Below are 17,673 nucleotides of genomic sequence, written 5' to 3' on the forward strand. Positions count from 1 at the left end.
CACTATCCCTTGCTTTTATCAACAGATTTACCATACCCATTGAGTCAATCACCCATCTCCTACTACCCTTCTGAGAAAAACCCCACCCCATATATATAAGGGTCTGGTGACTTCTGTTTCACTGTACAGTGGTATCTCAGGTTACATACGCTTCAGGTTATATACGCTTCAGGTTACAGACTCCGCTAACCCAGAAATATTACCTCGGGTTAAGACCTTTGCTTCAGGATGAGAACAGAAATTGTGCTCCGGTGGCGCGGCGGCAGCAGGAGGCCCCATTAGCTAAAGTGGTGCTTCAGGTTAAGAACAGTTTCAGGTTAAGAACGGACCTCCAGAACGAATTAAGTACTTAACCCGAGGTACCACTGTATCTGAAGAAGTGTGCATGCACATGAAAGCTTATACCCAGAACAAACTTAGTTGGTCTCTAAGGTGCTACTGGACAATTTTTTAATTTATTTCAACTGCGTCAGACCAACACAGCTACCTACCTGAACCTTGAGCTCAGATATCGATAAAAAGTAGATTATGGCACACATAGGAGTCAACTCCTAGGAGCTGAGGTCGCTTCCCCCCCCATAAAATATTTGAGGGGGCCAGCCCAACCCCCCAAAGTTGATGGGCAATGCATTCCTGGGAGGCTGGATCTGCTGCTTCCATATCCTGCTGCCTGAGGCAATTTGCCTCATGGGTGGATCAGCCTTGACCCATTCAGGTGTTTATCTGCTTCATTCCATTTTGTCCCTACGTGTTTTGCACCTCACCCCCCCAACCAGTCAGCATTCTGTGACCTCTTACCAATTTTAGCCCTTGTTTTGACAGCTTCCCCCCCATTTTTAAAAAGAAACATTTGATTATATCCACATATATATATTTATATTGTACTTCTCCAATCCACATGATTCCACCAAGCCTGCCTTTTGTGCATTGAACTGAGTGAGTTTGTAGATGCAGATATCCCTACAAGGGACAGTCTGCGCTATGTTATCCTCTTGCACCATCTCAACCAGGTCATTCCACTTGCTTAGCTATAGGAAGAATTGGTTTCCCACACATGCAGTTGGCATAACCTGGCAGGGAGTCAGAGGGGAACTTGCATTCCATTCTTCTCTGTTGCCTTCCTGGGTAATGTTACAACAGGTTCACCGAGTTCACGGCTCCCTGGCAGCTGGCCCTGCTATTTATAAGCTCCTGAAGAGGAGGTTGAAGGAGGGTAAGGGGTGATGAGGTGTTTAATAGACACAAAACAAGACAAAGCAGTGCATACCCCACTGTGCAAAGCTTACACCTGTCATTTCTGAACATGAATTGGGGGAGGCGGGAGGATGGTGATAATGCAGCGATCACTGCAACTGAGATGATACCTTCTCTCCCTCTTCCTTCCTTCCTTCCTTCCTTCCTTCCTTCCTTCCTTTTTTTAAAAAAACAAACATGCACATTAAATAATTCTTCTGGACAAATTGGGTAAGGGAAGACTGGAAAATTGCTTTTTCAAATGATGTCTCTCTTCAGTCACTCAGCAGTGGTGTAGTTCATTAATGTTAGTTTCCGGATGTAATGGTCTTACCATGGTGATGGGAGAGCCTTTGGATCATGAGTGGAAGATGTCTCTCAGACCAAGGGCCACATTTTATTCTCAACAACCTTTCAGGGACCACATGCCAGTGAGGGGCACGGACAGAAGCAAAAGTGGGCAGAGCAATAATTGTGAATTTTACCAGAAGGCTAATTTCTACACAGATTCACACACCACTCACTGTCCCCCAGCCAGGCAAGAAAGAGGCATTGTTCAGCCAGACAAAAACATTTGAGGAGGGGGTGAAATAGGGTTGGTGACTTGGAGGGAAGAATCTAAACAAAACAGGCAAGTTTTTGTTTTCTTAATGGGCAGCCACACCCCCAAATAGGAAGTTAAAAAAAAAGCATTTGGACAATTGAAAAATTCAAATCTTTTAAAAACTGCATTACCTTGTGATGTAAAAAGTGAATGAGAATAGTGTGAAAAGTAAATGAAGTAGTCCAGGTTCCTCTAGAACACCAGGCCCAGATCAAGCAGACCCATTTCCCCTCCCCCTGCCAAAAACACTCCCCACAGATTCCACTACTATTGTCCACTGAGCATTCACCAGTGTTTCTTAGGAAATACAGTCATACCTCATGTTAGAATCATAGAATCATAGAGTTGGAAGAGACCACAAGGGCCCTCGAGTCCAACCCCCTGCCAAGCAGGAAACACCATCAGAGCACTCCTGGCATATGGTTGTCAAGCCTCTGCTTAAAGACCTCCAAAGAAGGAGACTCCACCACACTCCTTGGCAGCAAATTCCACTGTCGAACAGCTCTTACTGTCAGGAAGTTCTTCCTAATGTTTAGGTGGAATCTTCTTTCTTGTAGTTTGGAGCCATTGCTCCCCGTCCACTTCTCTGGAGCAGCAGAAAACAACCTTTCTCCCTCCTCTATGTGACATCCTTTTATATATTTGAACATGGCTATCATATCACCCCTTAACCTCCTCTTCTCCAGGCTAAATATGCCCAGCTCCCTTAGCTGTTCCTCATAAGGCATCGTTTCCAGGCCTTTGACCATTTTGGTTGCCCTCCTCTGGACACGTTTGCTTCATGTTACGTTCTTTCAGGTTACGTCCCGTGGCGACCCGGAAGTACCAGAAAGGGTTACTTCTGGGTTTCGCCACTCGTACATGTGCAGAAGCGCAAAATGACTTCACGTGCATGCGCAGAAGCAACGAATTGCAACCCACGTGTGTGCAGACACGCTGCTGTCAGTTGCGTTCTTTTCATGTTGCAAACGGGCCTCCTGAATATATCTCGTTCGCAACCAGAGGTACCACTGTACAACTCTTTTCTACAAGTAAAGGTATAGGTAAAGGTACAGGGGACTGTTAGTCCAGTCGCAGACGACTCTGGGGTTGCAGTGCTCATCTCACTTTACTGGCCGAGGGATCTGGTGTACAGCTTTCTGGGTCATGTGGCCAGCATGACTAAGCCACTTCTGGCAAACCAGAGCAGCGCACGGAAACGCCATTTACCTTCCCGCTGGAGCGGTACCTATTTATCTACTTGCACTTGATGTGCTTTTGAACTGCTAGGGTGGCAGGAGCAGGGACTGAGCAACGGGAGCTCACCCTATTGCGGGGATTTGAAGTGCCGACCTTCTGATCGGCAAGCCCTAGGCTCTGTAGTTTAGACCACAAATTTCCAGTTCTGAGAGTTCTCTCCCAATTCTACATAGGCTTCTAAATGCCATGGAATGTGGCTCTAACCAAAGTACCATGTCTGCACACGCAAGAGAAGTGAACAGGTGTGTTGCAGCAGAACATAATCCCAGTAAACAATTTTGGTTCGCATATTGTAAAACTAAATGTTGTAATAGCTGTCCTGTGAAAGCTATAGCCTAAAAGGGGCAACCTTAATACATGAAAGAAAAGCAGCGAACCTGTGAAGAAGATAAAGGGAGCAGATGGACCAGCTCTACTATGGGGCAAAAGGAGGCAAATACATCAAGCGGCAGATGTTGAGGACAGCCATGGTAGCCCCATGGCTGCTCAGTCTAAGCTCCCAGCTCCCTAGCCTGGCATGCTGTCTCAGGTGCAGCAATGTTATCCATCTCTCTCACTAGCACCTAAGTAAGAGTCAACTGCTGGTTCATTTGGCTTCCATATGCAGAATGGAGAGTGGCCGCCATCTTGCCACCCTTGCATTGCAGGGGGTTGGACTTAGATGACCCTTGTTAGCCCCTTCCAGCTCTACAATTCTATCATTCTTTGTCCTTTCCCTCAAGTAGCAGGATGGGGGGGGGGGGGGCTGGGGAGACAGCAGGTTAAGCAGCCTTCAGCTTGTTGGTGGGAAAGGCAAGATATAAATGTGATAAGGATTATGAAGTTTATTGTTATTCTCCCTCTACTCCCATCATAATCGTGGGGGCTATTTACTGGACCAGTATTAAATCACCTGTTACCTCAATCCTTCTTCAGTTCAGATCTAATGCATATACAGTACAAGTCAAGGTACCCTTTGCTAAATAGACAGGTTTTGAGCTCGGAAACTATACAAAAGAGGGGCGAGCAGCTTCTGCCTTCCAGTTTGGATTGCTACTCTCCGCACTCTCCACGCGTCCTCCTGTTACGACAGGTAGAAATTAATCGGGTCTAGCCTTCTTTGCACGGATAATCAGGGCGAGCGAATAGCTTGCTTATGATTTCAGCCTGCCATGTAGCTGTTAACGGAACAGGTGTCTTTGATAGAGGGAGAAAAGAAAAAGTCAGTTTGGTGCAGAGAGACAGCCAGCCCTAGCTTCATCGTCCAGGAAAGTCCAGCTGCCTCTACGATCCGGAGAGATTCCCGCCCCCCCGCCGGACAGTGCCTGGGGCGGGGTCAAAGGGGTGGGATCTGGGGCTGGGAGGGACACGCGGGGCCGCTGCTTTGCAAATTTTGCAGAGTCTAGCCAAGACCGAGAGTCCCGGGTGGGCTATTCCTCTTCCTACGTTTTTCCAAAGCTTTGCAGAGCCAATAGCTGCCGCAGATATCGGTGCGCTCTCGGAGACAGACATCCAGCCGACGGGCGCCTTCTTCTTAACCCTGTCCCGCATCTCTCTTAGCGTCTGCCGACGGTTTCTCACCCGTGCCAAAGCAGTTCGTGGGGATGTCGGCCGCAGATGAGGATGGCTTCCTGGTCCGCCCTTTCAAGCTGATAGCCCTGCTGTGCGCCTTCATTGCTCTCGCCCTAGACGTGGCGGCCCTTCTGAGCCCTGCCTGGGTCACGTCGGAGCGCTACTCCCGCTCCCTCTGGGTGTCTTGTATGCAAGCCCGGGATGGTGTTTGGGAGTGCAGCTCCACCCTCCAGACTGGTAAGGGACCCCCGGGGAGAGTTAGAAATGCTGGAAACATGCACGAGGAGTCGGGCAGCAAAGAGACTTGGTTGCGCCTGGGAAAAGACGGGGTGGGTGGGCAAAGTATTGCTGTATTTATTTTTTAAGGCATTTGCTAAAATCGAAATCCTGCCTCATCCCACCAAATGGGAGTTTAATGTCATCAGCCCCCGAAAACTAGAATATACTTTTATCAACTGCATGGAGTATTATCTTGAAGAATACTAGGGCAGAAGCTGAGTGGACCAGTGGTCTGACTTGGTGTAAGGCAGCTTTCTGCATTGAACAGATGGAGAACATGTGCGCCCCCCCCCTCCCTGATACTGTTGGACTACAAGTGCCAGCCAGCATAGCCAGGGATAATGGGAATTGTGTTCCAGCAGCATCCAAAAGGTCATATAGATGCACAACATCCAGCAGGCCAGGGTGTTGGATGGGGGGGGGGGAGGGTTAGTGTGACCTCAGGCACCTGCTGTCTTCAGCACAGTGGTAGAGCATCCAACTTGAAAGCAGAGCATCCCAAGTTTATTCCTAAGAATCTTCAGCTGAAGGTGGAAGAGAGTCTTGCCTGGAAAGCTGCTGCCAGTCAGTGTGGACAGTACTGAGCAAGACTGACCAATGGATTGGTGTAAGGCAGATTCCTATGTGCCTATATGTGTGGGTTTGTTTGTGTGTATTTTAAGACTTGCAATCTGCTCCAGCCACACTCCATATGCATGCATAAAACATAAGCGGTGGAGTCAGAGGGAAATACAAGGCCAGTGCTACCATTAGGCTGTGTGAGGCAATCTCTTCAATCGACAGATGTTGGGTGTGGGTGTGTTCTCTTCTGCTGGAGACCAGAGCTGTGTCTAGGGGTGGCCACCAGCAAAGAAAGTTGTTGAGCAGGTCCGATGTTAAATCAAACAGGGATGAGGGTCTGTAAGGGGGGGGGGGAGGAAGCTAGCTTGGTACTGAAGCCAAAATGTCTGCAATGGACAACAAACTTTATTGTCGGGTAGACCAGGCCAGCAGCTGTATGACATTTGTCATAAAGAAGGTTTGTGCACCACTGAGAGTGTGATCCTAAATGTGGCCTCTCAGAAGTAAGCACACAAGACTTACCCCTTGGGTAAGTTTACATGGTATTGCAGCCGAAATACAATATATATAAAATAATTGCAGTGACCATTCCTGAAGCAGCATTGATTTTGACATACCGGTAAAGTAAGTCATACTGGTAACATGCTCATGGTCGTATCAGGGTGGTCATATTCAGTTCTGCTTTCAGTACTGTTTGTGCTAGCAGACGTTTTAGGGTGAACATACTGCTTTGTTTCCAATCAGTGCACATCACATAGCATCCTGCTGAAATCCTGTAACTTTTCATACTAAATGTTTTTTTTTTCTTTTTGGGGGGGAGGGGAGGGGGATAGGTAGTTGGCCTGCTCTCTGTCAGCTATGGTGCAAGCTGCCCTTGCAGATGGCAGTACTGCAGAAACAATGAGGAAGCATCACAAGATCACTAATAAAGTGGAACTAAATGTATTATTACTGCGCCAGTGACATGTTATGGAATACACCCTCCCCAAAAAAACACCAGTCTGGAAGGCCCTAAGTTCAGATGAAGCTGCAGGGTTTTGGGCTGTGTATGCATTAGTACAATAGGCTCACTCAGCAGAAGGGTTTGGGTTAAAAGGAGGACTTGCCTGGTGTAAGTAAATCTGGTTTGCCAATACTGTAAAGAAGTTCCCATTGCATCAGTGTCCAGGGATTCTGACTGCTGGCAGCTGTAACTTGTTAGGACTGTATTCTTGGCTCTTTGGGGGCATGGCCTCTTGTTCTGTTGCAAATGTCTTACTTCTGTTTTTCTATTAAAAAAAAAAATATTTTCAGGAAAGCACAGAGGGCTGGAAAGCAGGGATCTTGGAACAACTGTTTATTTTTAAAAGCAGCCTGCACACACACCCTTCTTTTTCTCTCCTTCATCACTGCTGTAAGGTAGGCTGTGCAGAAATAGAGTGACTGTCCTAAGGGAATAGAGATTTGAACCTGGGTTCCACAACACAGCATGAGTTATTGGAGGCTGCAGTAAAGAGTGCTCTGGTATCACATCCAAGTCAACCTCCATTGGGAGCTGCCCTGCCAGCTAATTAATCTTCAGAAATTTGCAAGCGGGCCTCAAGGGGAGTCCCGGGTACATACACAACAGTAGCCTAGCTTCCAGTTAGGGAGGCATGAATGGTGGTCGGTAAGGCAGTAGATTTCCTAGAAAGGGTTGTGGCCTTTTCATCAGGTGAAGGGGGTGGAAGTGAGACCTGCTTGCTGCCTCAGTGTAAGTTTCAAGATGCAATGAATACCTGAAGGTTAAGTGTGAGCCTCTTAATTTTTTTCAGATTCTCTTAAAGTAGCTTGCTGCTACCACCTTCTCCCTAGTTTATAGCATGGGGGCTACCACTGAATGGCACAACAGGGCCAATTACCTATTGAACAAGCGCTGGCATTTGCTTTTCCTCTATTGTTTTGGCAGTAGAGCCTGAGACACAATAATCAGAAATGCAACAGGTGAGAAGACACCTTCACCCCGGTATGGCTCCCCTTTATCACATACACAGCCCAACAGGACAATGACAATAATCCACCAACAGCATACAAATCAATATGGCTAACTTGATCCAAAACACCCACCCACCTCACTCACACACGAAAACAAAGATCACCACAGCCAATCACAAACAAACAATCACATCCTAGGCCAACCCCAACCTCTCTCACCACCAAAGAACACAAGTGAACAACACAAGCACGCTGACACCAAACTACATACATTAAGCATAATAGAAACACCGCTACCCCACCCCACCCCCATCCATCTCCCCTCCTTCCACCCTCCTTTCTTCTTCTTTTTTTTTTTCCTTTCTCTTTTCTTCTCCCCCTAATGCCTCAACAAATGAAATGGATTTGTAAAAATGTTACACGGGAAAGAAAAAAAAAATACGAGGCATTACACTTACACTGTAAAACAAGAAAACCCTTAATAAAATATATTAAAAAAAAAATGCAACAGGTGCTGGGGGAGGCAGCTGAGGAACTCCTTGCAAAGGCATTTTTCTTTTCTTTTCGCAGCAATTCATGCTTGCAAATTGGAAATGGCCGTGGGGGGGGGGGTGTTAGGTGGGGAGGGGGAGAGAAGAGTTTGACATTTGTCTCGGGTGTGAAGGCTCTTTAGTCTTCGCAAGGAGAGTAACAGATGTGTGGCATTTGCTATCCAGGCTGCGCTCCGGAGCTCAAACCTGTGATTTATTGTCAGGCTCTTTTGCTGACCACCTGCTTACTGGCTAGAGTCCTTCACTCTCTCCTGCTCTCCCCTGCTCAGCTTGAGAAGTGGGAGACTTCATAGAAGAGGGGTTTGGGTGAACTCAAATTGTGAGTCCCCATGAAGGAAGGGTGGATGAGGTGACAGAGAGGTCGGTTGCCCTTGCCTTGGATGAAGCATGATCCCCAGATTCCACAGCGTTCGGTTTTAAAAGAGAGCTTTTAGCATTTGTAGGACCTGTGATACGAGGCAAAATGTGCAGGTGCTTTTCTTTTGTTCTATGAGAAACCTGCATGCTCCCACCTTTCAGTTGCATGTGTTTGTTTATTTGTAGCTTTTAACTACCCTGCCCTCTGCCAGAAAAGTAATAATCCTGCAGACACCTGTAATCCTACACACCCATCCAAATTTGCAGCAGTTAGGTCCATTTTTGTTCCATGTAGAGATTCTTCCATTCAAGCTTCTATAATAAAAAAGGTCTCCTTTTTCTCTGCTGCAAGTTAGAACTGGGAAACCGACTTTTCCAGTCTCCTCCTGAGACAAAAATACAAGCAGCTTGAGAAAGAGAGCAAGGGCTGACAGCTGAGGGTGCTGGTGGAGCTGGAACAGTGAAGGTATTCAGTAGCGATGTATGACTTGTCTGGGAAACCTGCAGCCCTCCAGATGTTGCTGAAAACAGCTGTCATCTCTGGCCTTTGGCCATGATTGCAGGGCCTGACTGGAGTTGTTGCTGAGGCACATCTGGAAGGCCGAATGCCCCCCACGCCTGATTCAGGTTTGAGAATTCCCCTCTAGCTACTTGAATTCAAATCCCACAGGGGGGTGAAGCCCAAATGCCTAGATCAAATCATGATTCCCTGTGCTTGTCCCTACAGCAGGCCTTCAGCTAAACAAATAAAAATTTCACTTTATTTTTAACTCTAGCATTTCCATCCATCTCCGATGAGAAAGCTCCTCCCTCTCCCTTTGGCATCCAAAGTGTAGCTGCCTTTCCCATGGAGGCAAAGGCTACCCTGTTCTCTAAACCACTTCTGGCATGGTGAAAATTGTTCTGTTTATCCGGAAAGCTCTTCTGTGGATCTTGGATCAGTTAGGGCCTGATGCATGAGGGGATGCCTCACAGCTGGCTGAGGAACCTCTGAGTCCTCCCAGCTGTGCCAGGAACAGGATGGTGAGCAGTGGTGACTCAGTTGCTTTGTATGGTTCTGTTTTTGTTTTTCTAAGTCCTGGGCTGACAGTTCCTAAGAGCTGCAGTCCTACTAGAAACACATACTGGAGCATGCTCAGTAAGTCTGGTTCGAAATTGGGGTGTGGGTGGTAGTGAAAGGAGTGCAGGGAATGTCACGTAAACACTGAAGCAGCTGTCAATTGCCTTCCTTGGGTTGCATCCACACCATCCATTAAAGCAGAGAGTAGGCAACCTAAGGCCTGGGGGCCGGATGTGGCCCAATTGCCTTCTCAATCCGACCTGCGGACAGTCCAGGAATCAGTGTGTTTTTACAGGAGTAGAATGTGTGCTTTTATTTAAAATGCATCTCTGGGTTATTTGTGGGGCATAGGAATTCATTCATTATTATTTTTTCCAAAATATAGTCCGGCCCCCCACGTGGTCTGAGGGACAGTGGACCGGCCCACGGCTGAAAAAGGTTGCTGACCCCTGCATTAAAGCTTTCCCAAAAGAACAATGAGAGCTGTAGTTTTACCCCTCACAGAGTTACAGTTCCCCGTGCCCTTAGCACATTGCAGCCCCCTTTGGGGATTCTTTGGGAGAAGTCATATGCTTTAAACAGATGGTGTGGATGTGACCATAGTTGCAAAGGCAGTCTTATCTGCTGATAGCCTCGTAGTCTGTCCTGCCCAGCATCTCATTGTTGGGGAAGTGAATAGTTTGACATTCTTAGCACCTGGAGGAAGTAGTCATAGGAAGGCCTTTGAGCAGAAGTCCAGCGCCCTGACAGCAGCTGGGTTTGCTTACGACACTCTGAACAATATAATACATATCAGCATGTAAAGGGGCGGGGGAGGATGTCAGACAGTTGCCCACCCCCTTTCTGCCACAAGACCAGGATGTCTAGACTCTAGAGCAGCGTCCCCCAGCCTGGTGCACCCCAGTTCAGTACTGGATTATCCAGTAGGCAGAGTAAGCATGTACTTATAGTGTACCATTCTTCGCAAGTGTCCTGGAAAAACTAGAACATCCCATTTTCTTCCATGAGAGCATAGTGGCCATTTGGAATGCCATGATCTCACCCCGAAAAAGTGCTTTATTGAGGCTGTGATTTCGTGTGCAGGGACGGATTTAGGTTTGATGAAGCCCTAAGCTACTGAAGGTAATGGGGCCCTTTATATGTCCATTGTCCTTTGTCAACAACAAATTGTCGCTGTTTTTTGTGCTGAATATATGCTATATGGTAATTTATGGACCTAATAGGGATCTAAAGCCATTTGCACATAACAAAATATGTATTTTATCAAAGTAATTGTTGAACTGAAACACAATTAAGAAGTATATTAATAGTGAAATAATTATTAAGCTCTAATTTATAATGATTTCTTATTCATAACAAACTTAATAATGCAAACACTTTTTTCCTTTAATTTTTTGCCCCCCCCCCCCGAGAGAGTGGGGCCCTAAGCTATAGCTTGTTTAGCTTATATGTAAATCTGGCACTGCTTGTGTGGATGCACGATCATGGCCCCAGAAAAGCACATCTTTTGGGCTCCATGATCTCATGCAGGTCATGTGGCTTGCATGGGAGTATGGTCGGGAAGAAGGGCATCCCAGTTTGGGGCCTCAACATTTTGGAAGGCCTCTAAAGGTCTTAATCTGACTCTGTTCCATAGATTGCTGGGACCACAACTCCCATCAGCCCCAACCAGCATGGTCAGGGGTCAGGGGTGATGGAAACTGTAGTTCAAAGCATCCAGGTTGAGGAAGGCTGCTCTAGAGTCACAGTTTACCGAACTGCACTCCTGGACAGCCATTATTTTAAAAGCTGGGCGGAAACATTGTGGGAATTTAGCCGGGTCATCCTTCAAAAAGGAGGCCCCTTTCTCCTTGCCCCACAGATGTCCCTAAAGTTAAACAGACCTCTTGCTGCTGCATTTGACTTGGTCACAATTAACTGCTGATTAATAGGAACTGGGAACCAGTCCTTTGTTGTCACAATAGGCAGATAGTAAAAGGGCCTGTGATTCCAGATGATTCACTAGCTGCTTTCTGCTGTGCCAACCCGGTTCAGAACCATTCCCATCCCAGAATATGCTTTATCCATGTATCTGCTTAGAAAGCTGTTTTATCAACTTCCCCTTATGCTGCCTCTCCCTTGTCTTGTTGCTTATGCTGAAGATGTGCCATTATACTATGGAAGAAAGTTAAATATATTCCTGGTATAGGTGACTGATGCTGACTGAAGCTGCATGTATTGTTTGATTCCACTGACCTTTCCTGTGGTCTCTATAAATCACGTGTGCATATACAAGCAGAAATAGGCAAAGTTCCTTAATTTGCATAATTTTGCATTTCTTACTGGGGAGGGCAGTAAGCAGCTGCGCAGGGTTCTGAAGACCTGCCCTCTGGGTCTTATTCAATCTGCCCTCTGAGAATCAGCAGGTATTTGTTTGCAGTCTTTCAATGTGGCTTCCATAGTCACAAGGGCTAGGAATTTGGAGTTGTTTTACTTACTTAGTTTGTTTAAGTGGGATTCCCCTGAAGCTGAAGCCTATGCCTTATTTTTTCCTAATTCGTACATGCACAGCATGATACTGTGCTAGCTATGCAAGCTCACCTCCTGACAAATCATATAAATATATATTGCAAGGTGTGGTTGGTTTTATATATATATATATCCACACCTTGCAATCAAGTGATTTTCAAAGTGGCTTACAGATGACAGGTTGTAATAATATTTCAAAACCAATATTCACACATAGATATACTCCTCTCGCTGGTGATGAATGGGGACAGAGTATGCTATCTCCATCACCACAGCAGTTCCAGAAAAATTGGTAGTTGAAGCAGAGTGGAGGGGAGGAGAGGGAGTGAGTATCCCGCAGCTACTGCTCCTCTATCTGTGAAGGATAGGGTCAATTTGGTCTTCCGCTTGCCAAGGGAGGCAGGAATATAGGAAACTCCCTTATACCAAGTCAATCTGCTCGTCTGTAGAACTCAGTATTGTCTGCACTGACTGCCCGCATTTCTCCAGGGTTTCAATAGCAGAAATTTCCAGTTCTACCTGGAGATGCTGTGGACTGAACCCGTGACCTTCTGCATACAAAGCATTTTGGGGGGAAACACAGTTCGATGGCAGAGGTTCAGGCCCAGGTTCAGTTCTGCAGCATTGACATATTGGGAAGGCCCTCCGTCCCAAACCCTGGAGAGCTGCTGCCAGTCTGTGTAGACAATACTGAAGTAGATGGTCCACTGATCTATGGCTCTGTCTGCTTGGTGTAGCATCCTCCCAGCAGCCAAAGGCCCAGAGTATGCTGCCCTTTCAGGATAAGGGAAATAAGAACATAGAAGAGTCTTGTTGGATGCTTGCTGGATGTTCACAGTAATATGCTCATAGAACTTTTAGAGTTGGAAGGGACCTTGAGGGTCATCTAGTCCAACCCCCTGCAATGCATGAATCTTGACTAGATCACACATGACAGATGGCCATCCAGCCTCTGCTTAAAAACCTCCAAGGAAGGAGAGCCCACCACTTTTGGAAGGAGATTGCTCCAGCATTGGACAGCTCCTTCTGTCAGAAAGTTCTTCCTTATGTTTAGTCGTAGTCTCCTTTCTTGTAACTTGAAGCCATTGGTTTGAGGCCTACCCTCTGAAGCAGAAGAAAACAAGCTTGCCCCATCTTTTTTTGTGATTTTATGTCTAGTCCTGCCATTTGTTTGCAAATAGCAGCCAGCCAGATAGCTCTGGGAATCTTAGAAGCAAGGAAGCTGATGCTTCACTTATGGTATACCCCCTGCATTGAAGGTCTTTCCAAACCTGGTTTCCTCCTTTTCTTTAGCTCTCATGGCCAATACTGAGATGGTCATAGAGGACCCCAGATGGTTAGAGACCTGAGTGATCTATGTCCTCAATAAATACAAAATAATGGGGTGGGGGCCCTTGGGGATACTCTGTGTTAGGTTTGGAGGTGAGAAATACAACTTCACATTTCCATGACTAGACAAGTCTGTAGGCTCTGCCTTTCTCACTTTTTATCACAGGATAAATGATTTATGCATCAAGTTGGCAACTTGGCTGGAAATTCAGCTCTTATTTCTGTTAGAATAAGTATTCATTCCCTCAGTTTCCAATGATCAGGCTGTGAGTGCCAGTGATTACTCAGCCAAAATAGAAGCACCTATGCAGAGAGGAGGAGCAGGATGCCTTGGCAGAGCTTTAGAGTAAATGTCTATACACATGAACAGCCGAATTTGTATATCCAGCCAAGATAGAGCCAGAGTCTGTGCAGCTTATTGGCTGATGGGAAGCTGTGTTCAGCAACTGGGTTGAGTAAGTGGATTCTCAAGGACTGATTGCTACACTTCTGCAGAAACAATAGAGCCCTAAAAATTAGTAAGGTGCGTAAGTTAGACCTTAAGGCAGGCTTCCTCAAACTAAGCCCTTCAGATGTTTTTGGCCTGCAACTCCCATGATCCCTAGCTAGTCAGGGATGATGGGAATTGTAGTCTCAAAACATCTGGAGAGCCGAGTTTGAGGAAGTCTGCCTTAAGGTGCCACTGAATTGGTTTTTTTTTGCTGAGACAGACCCCATCTATACATTTAAAGCAGTCTCACACAATTTTATAAACAGTCCAAAGAATCCTGGGAACTAGTTTGTTAAGAGTGCCAAGAGGAGACCGCTATTCCGATCACACAGCCAGAATTTCCAGTATTGTTTATCAATCCATCCCTCTTCCTTGGGGATTTTTGCTTTGTGGGCTCAAAAACAGAGATGGAGAACTTCAGGCCCAGGGGTCAATGGCAGTCTACCTACCCTTTTGGCCCTCAAGATTCTTCCCAGGCCACACACACCTCACCAGCCCTGCTCTGCCCCTCCTTTTTAACAATTTTATTATAAACTCCTCAAGTGTTTTTGTATAGCTGGAATGTGTCCTTGAACACTGACCATGCCTTTTGCTTGCTGGAATGGAGGAGAGCATGGGGTATGTGATTGTGTGTAGAAACCAGCCTACCACACAAAGGCAAAATTCACATTTATTGTATTCCTCTGCTCACTTCCACCCCGGCCCTACCCACCACAGACAGGCATGTGTCCCATGTGGAAATGTGGTCCTTGAGCTGACAAACTCTGATCTAAAACAGCATATGTGTATGTCACTAGGTTTCTTGGTGAGTAAACAAGACCCTCATGTCTGTTGATAGTGCTTTGAGAGTCTTTTTCACAATTGTTCCTTATCCCGCCCCTTTCCCTTCCTACAGACTGGCAAATAGCTGCTTTGGTGTTAATCCTGACGGCAGCCACCATTACTCTGCTGTCATTCCTCCTGTCTCTGACTTCCTTCTGCCTGGGGATCTATAAGCGCTATTACCGGGTTGTTGCCATCCTCCTTTTTGCTGCTGGTACGTATCCTTTAACCTCTGCTTTTGTAACATCAGTTCATTTCTATGCTGCTTTTATTTATTTATTTGAAATGTATTTATGTACCGCTGTTCATAAAAATAAATAAAACCAGAGTGGTTTACAACAATTGTACATAAAACCACACAATAAAAACCATATAGAAAAGTTAAAATCAGAAATTGGCTAAATATCAGGGCTCACTGCTTTTGCTGCTGGGCCAGGAGTGAAGTGGGAGCCATATATGTTATGCTTTGTTGCAATGTTCAAGCACAGTCATTATAGTTTAAAACCCCTTCCATTCACTCCATTTCTTTGCAATTGTCTTTTTGCTTCTTTCAAAAAAATACCTTGCAAGTTCTTGATGGGCTTGCCTAATATGCCCTTTCCGATACCCAAGCAGCATCAACAATGGACCTATAGGTAAGACCTAGCTAATTGCCAATGGCTGTCCTTTCCATTTTTACTCCAGATGAACTTGGGCCAAATCTACAATAGGCATTTAAAGCCCTATCATGCCACTTTAAACTGCCTTGACTTCCCTAATAGAATCCTGGGGACTGTAGTTTGTTAAGGGTGCTGAGAATAATTAGACAGCCCCTATTCCCTCACAAAGCTACATTTCCCAGAGTGGATTAACAATCAGTCAATCCCTCTTCCTAGGGAACTCTGAGATTGGTAGCTTTGTTGGGGGAAAAGTTGTCAGCACCTTTAACAAGCTTATTGCTTATTATTATTTATTGACTTTATATCCCATCCTTCCTCCTCACAAAAGGAGCCATGGGTGGCCATTCCCAGGATTCTTTGGGAAAGCAATGACTTTTAAAGAAGCATCATGATGCTTTAAATGTATAGTGCAGATGCAGTCGAACCTCGGTTGTCGAATGTAATCCATTCCGGAAGCTCGTCGGATGTTCGGCTTCCAAACAATGTTTTTGTTTGGGAGCCAAAGTGTTCCAGAACAGAGGCATTTGGGGACCGAGATTTGACATCATCATCATTATTATTATTATTATTATTATTTTCCGCCCTCGCCAGCCAAAGCTGGGCTCAGAGCGGCTAACAAGAAGTAAAAATAGCACAGTGTACGTAAAATCACACAGTCAATTAATTATAATACATTCTAAAATCCGGGATCAAATTAATGGCAACCATTGGGCTAGAGTTCTATGTGGATTACAGAAGGAGAGAGGGGGACAGACTGTGCTTGGCCAAAGGCCTGGTGGAACAGCTTTACCTTGCAGGCCCTGCGGAAAGATGTCACATCCTGCAGGGCCCTAGTCTCTTGTGACAGAGCGTTCCACCAGATTGGGGCCACGGCTGAAAAAGCCCTGGCTCTGGTTGAGGCCAGGCTAATCTCCCTGTGGCCCGGGATCTCCAATATATTTTTATTTGAAGACCGTAAGGGGGACATACCAGAGGACATACAGTGGGACATACCAGGAGAGGCGGTCCTGTAGGTATGAGGGTCCTAAGCTGTATAGGGTTTTAAAGGTTAATGACCTTGTCTTAAGATAGATGTTGAGACCAGTTGGTAAACACAGAAGCAAGAATGTGGCAGACTTGGAGATCAGTTGTTCCTGATCTCCCCAGTGTCTCCATGGAACAAGTGTATTTTCCTTCTTTGAATTTCTAACAGACCTTTTTTCTTTGTTGGATTGGTCTAGTGGTTCTGCATGTCTGTGCCTTAATCCTCTACCCCATCAAATTCATCGACAGCAGCATGCTGAAGAGCTACCACGAGTTCAACTGGGGCTACGGCTTAGGCTGGGGATCTGCCGTCTTCATGCTGGGTGCTGCCATCCTTTACTGCTTACGCACAGATTTATATGAAGATGCATACTATTGAGGCAGGCAGATGGAGCTGGACTGGATTATCAGACTGCTGGGACCAGACTGGTAGACAGGAGGAGAGAGATGAAATGGGGAAAGGAGTGGTGGATTGGCACACTTGGCCCTTCCAGATGTGCACCTCATCTTGGCAAGATGCTGGCAGACGCCTTGAAAAATGAAGATGCAGAGATCTTGAGTTGGACACCCTTCAAAGAATTACAGGAACAAATACTTCTCCACAGAATAACTAGCTTGAGATCTTTTGCTTGTTTCTGTTATTCTATGCTGGAAACGTCTTTATTTTTAAAGAGAACAACCCCCTGTGTTGAAGTAGAACTCGGTTGCCTTTATTTTGAGGTGCTTAGCACACACCCTTTCACATGGTGCAGGAGACAGGTGAGGGAGCATAGGGTGAAGTCAACTGGATCTGTAAACATATCAGTAGTACCGGTAAATCAACTTGATCCTGGGAAACCAGAAGTGCACAGAGACTGTTTTGCTGGTGGTGATCTCAGTCCCTGCTCTGTGCAGAAAGTGTGTGGGTTTGTGTAGCTGCAGAGTTATATAAACCAACCTATTAAAATGAGATTGCCATGGTGCATGTTTTTGTGTTGTATGTATGTGAAAGCTTTGAACAGCTCAGCATTCCTGGGAGGGACTTGTGCAGAGAATGGAGTTGAAAAGGTCAGGGTTGGTGGGGAGGTATCAGTGTAGGTGGAAACAGTCACATCAGATTGATTGAAATCAGTAAGGAAACTTATGTTACTTGCACAATGGATGAGAAACTGGGAAGGAAGCTGATACTTCGGTCCAGGAGTGAAGCTGCCTCTGAGAGGTAATTTGCTGGCAACTAGAAAAAGGTGCAGAATAAAGTAAACACTAAATAAATAAATCACATTGAAGAGAGATGGGGGTGGCTAGCAAATCCACCCGGACAGCACCATTCAACTTCTTTGCCTCTTTGAGAAAACACACACACACAAATAGGACATAGGAAATGTTCCTAGTGGCCCATCTAGCTTGCTTTGTCTACACCGGAGGTAGGCAACATAGTGACTCCAAGTGTTTTGGACTACAATTCCTATCAGCGC

At 46.0% G+C, this 17,673-nt stretch overlaps 1 protein-coding gene across 1 annotated transcript; it reads left to right on the forward strand.

Annotated features, from left to right (window-relative positions):
• Positions 1-4,462: 4,462 nt before the first annotated feature.
• LOC307208021 (transmembrane protein 47-like) lies at positions 4,463-17,170 on the forward strand. The gene is made up of 3 exons (XM_079962313.1): positions 4,463-4,864; positions 14,611-14,751; positions 16,417-17,170. The coding sequence occupies exons 1-3, from the start codon at positions 4,660-4,662 to the stop codon at positions 16,596-16,598; spliced, it is 528 nt and encodes a 175-aa protein (XP_079818439.1). The 5' UTR covers positions 4,463-4,659; the 3' UTR covers positions 16,599-17,170.
• Positions 17,171-17,673: the final 503 nt, after the last annotated feature.

The sequence above is a fragment of the Podarcis cretensis genome (genome assembly GCF_951804945.1).
Source record: "Podarcis cretensis genome assembly, chromosome: Z".
Taxonomy (NCBI): domain Eukaryota; kingdom Metazoa; phylum Chordata; class Lepidosauria; order Squamata; family Lacertidae; genus Podarcis; species Podarcis cretensis.

Excerpts from the sequence above, each read along its gene's own strand:
- LOC307208021 (XM_079962313.1), top strand. The coding sequence starts at position 4,660 with ATGTCGGCCGCAGATGAGGATGGCTTCCTGGTCCGCCCTTTCAAGCTG. Across the intron at positions 4,865-14,610 it reads CAGCTCCACCCTCCAGACTG|ACTGGCAAATAGCTGCTTTG; the intron begins GTAAGGGACCCC and ends CCCTTCCTACAG. Across the intron at positions 14,752-16,416 it reads CATCCTCCTTTTTGCTGCTG|TGGTTCTGCATGTCTGTGCC; the intron begins GTACGTATCCTT and ends GGATTGGTCTAG.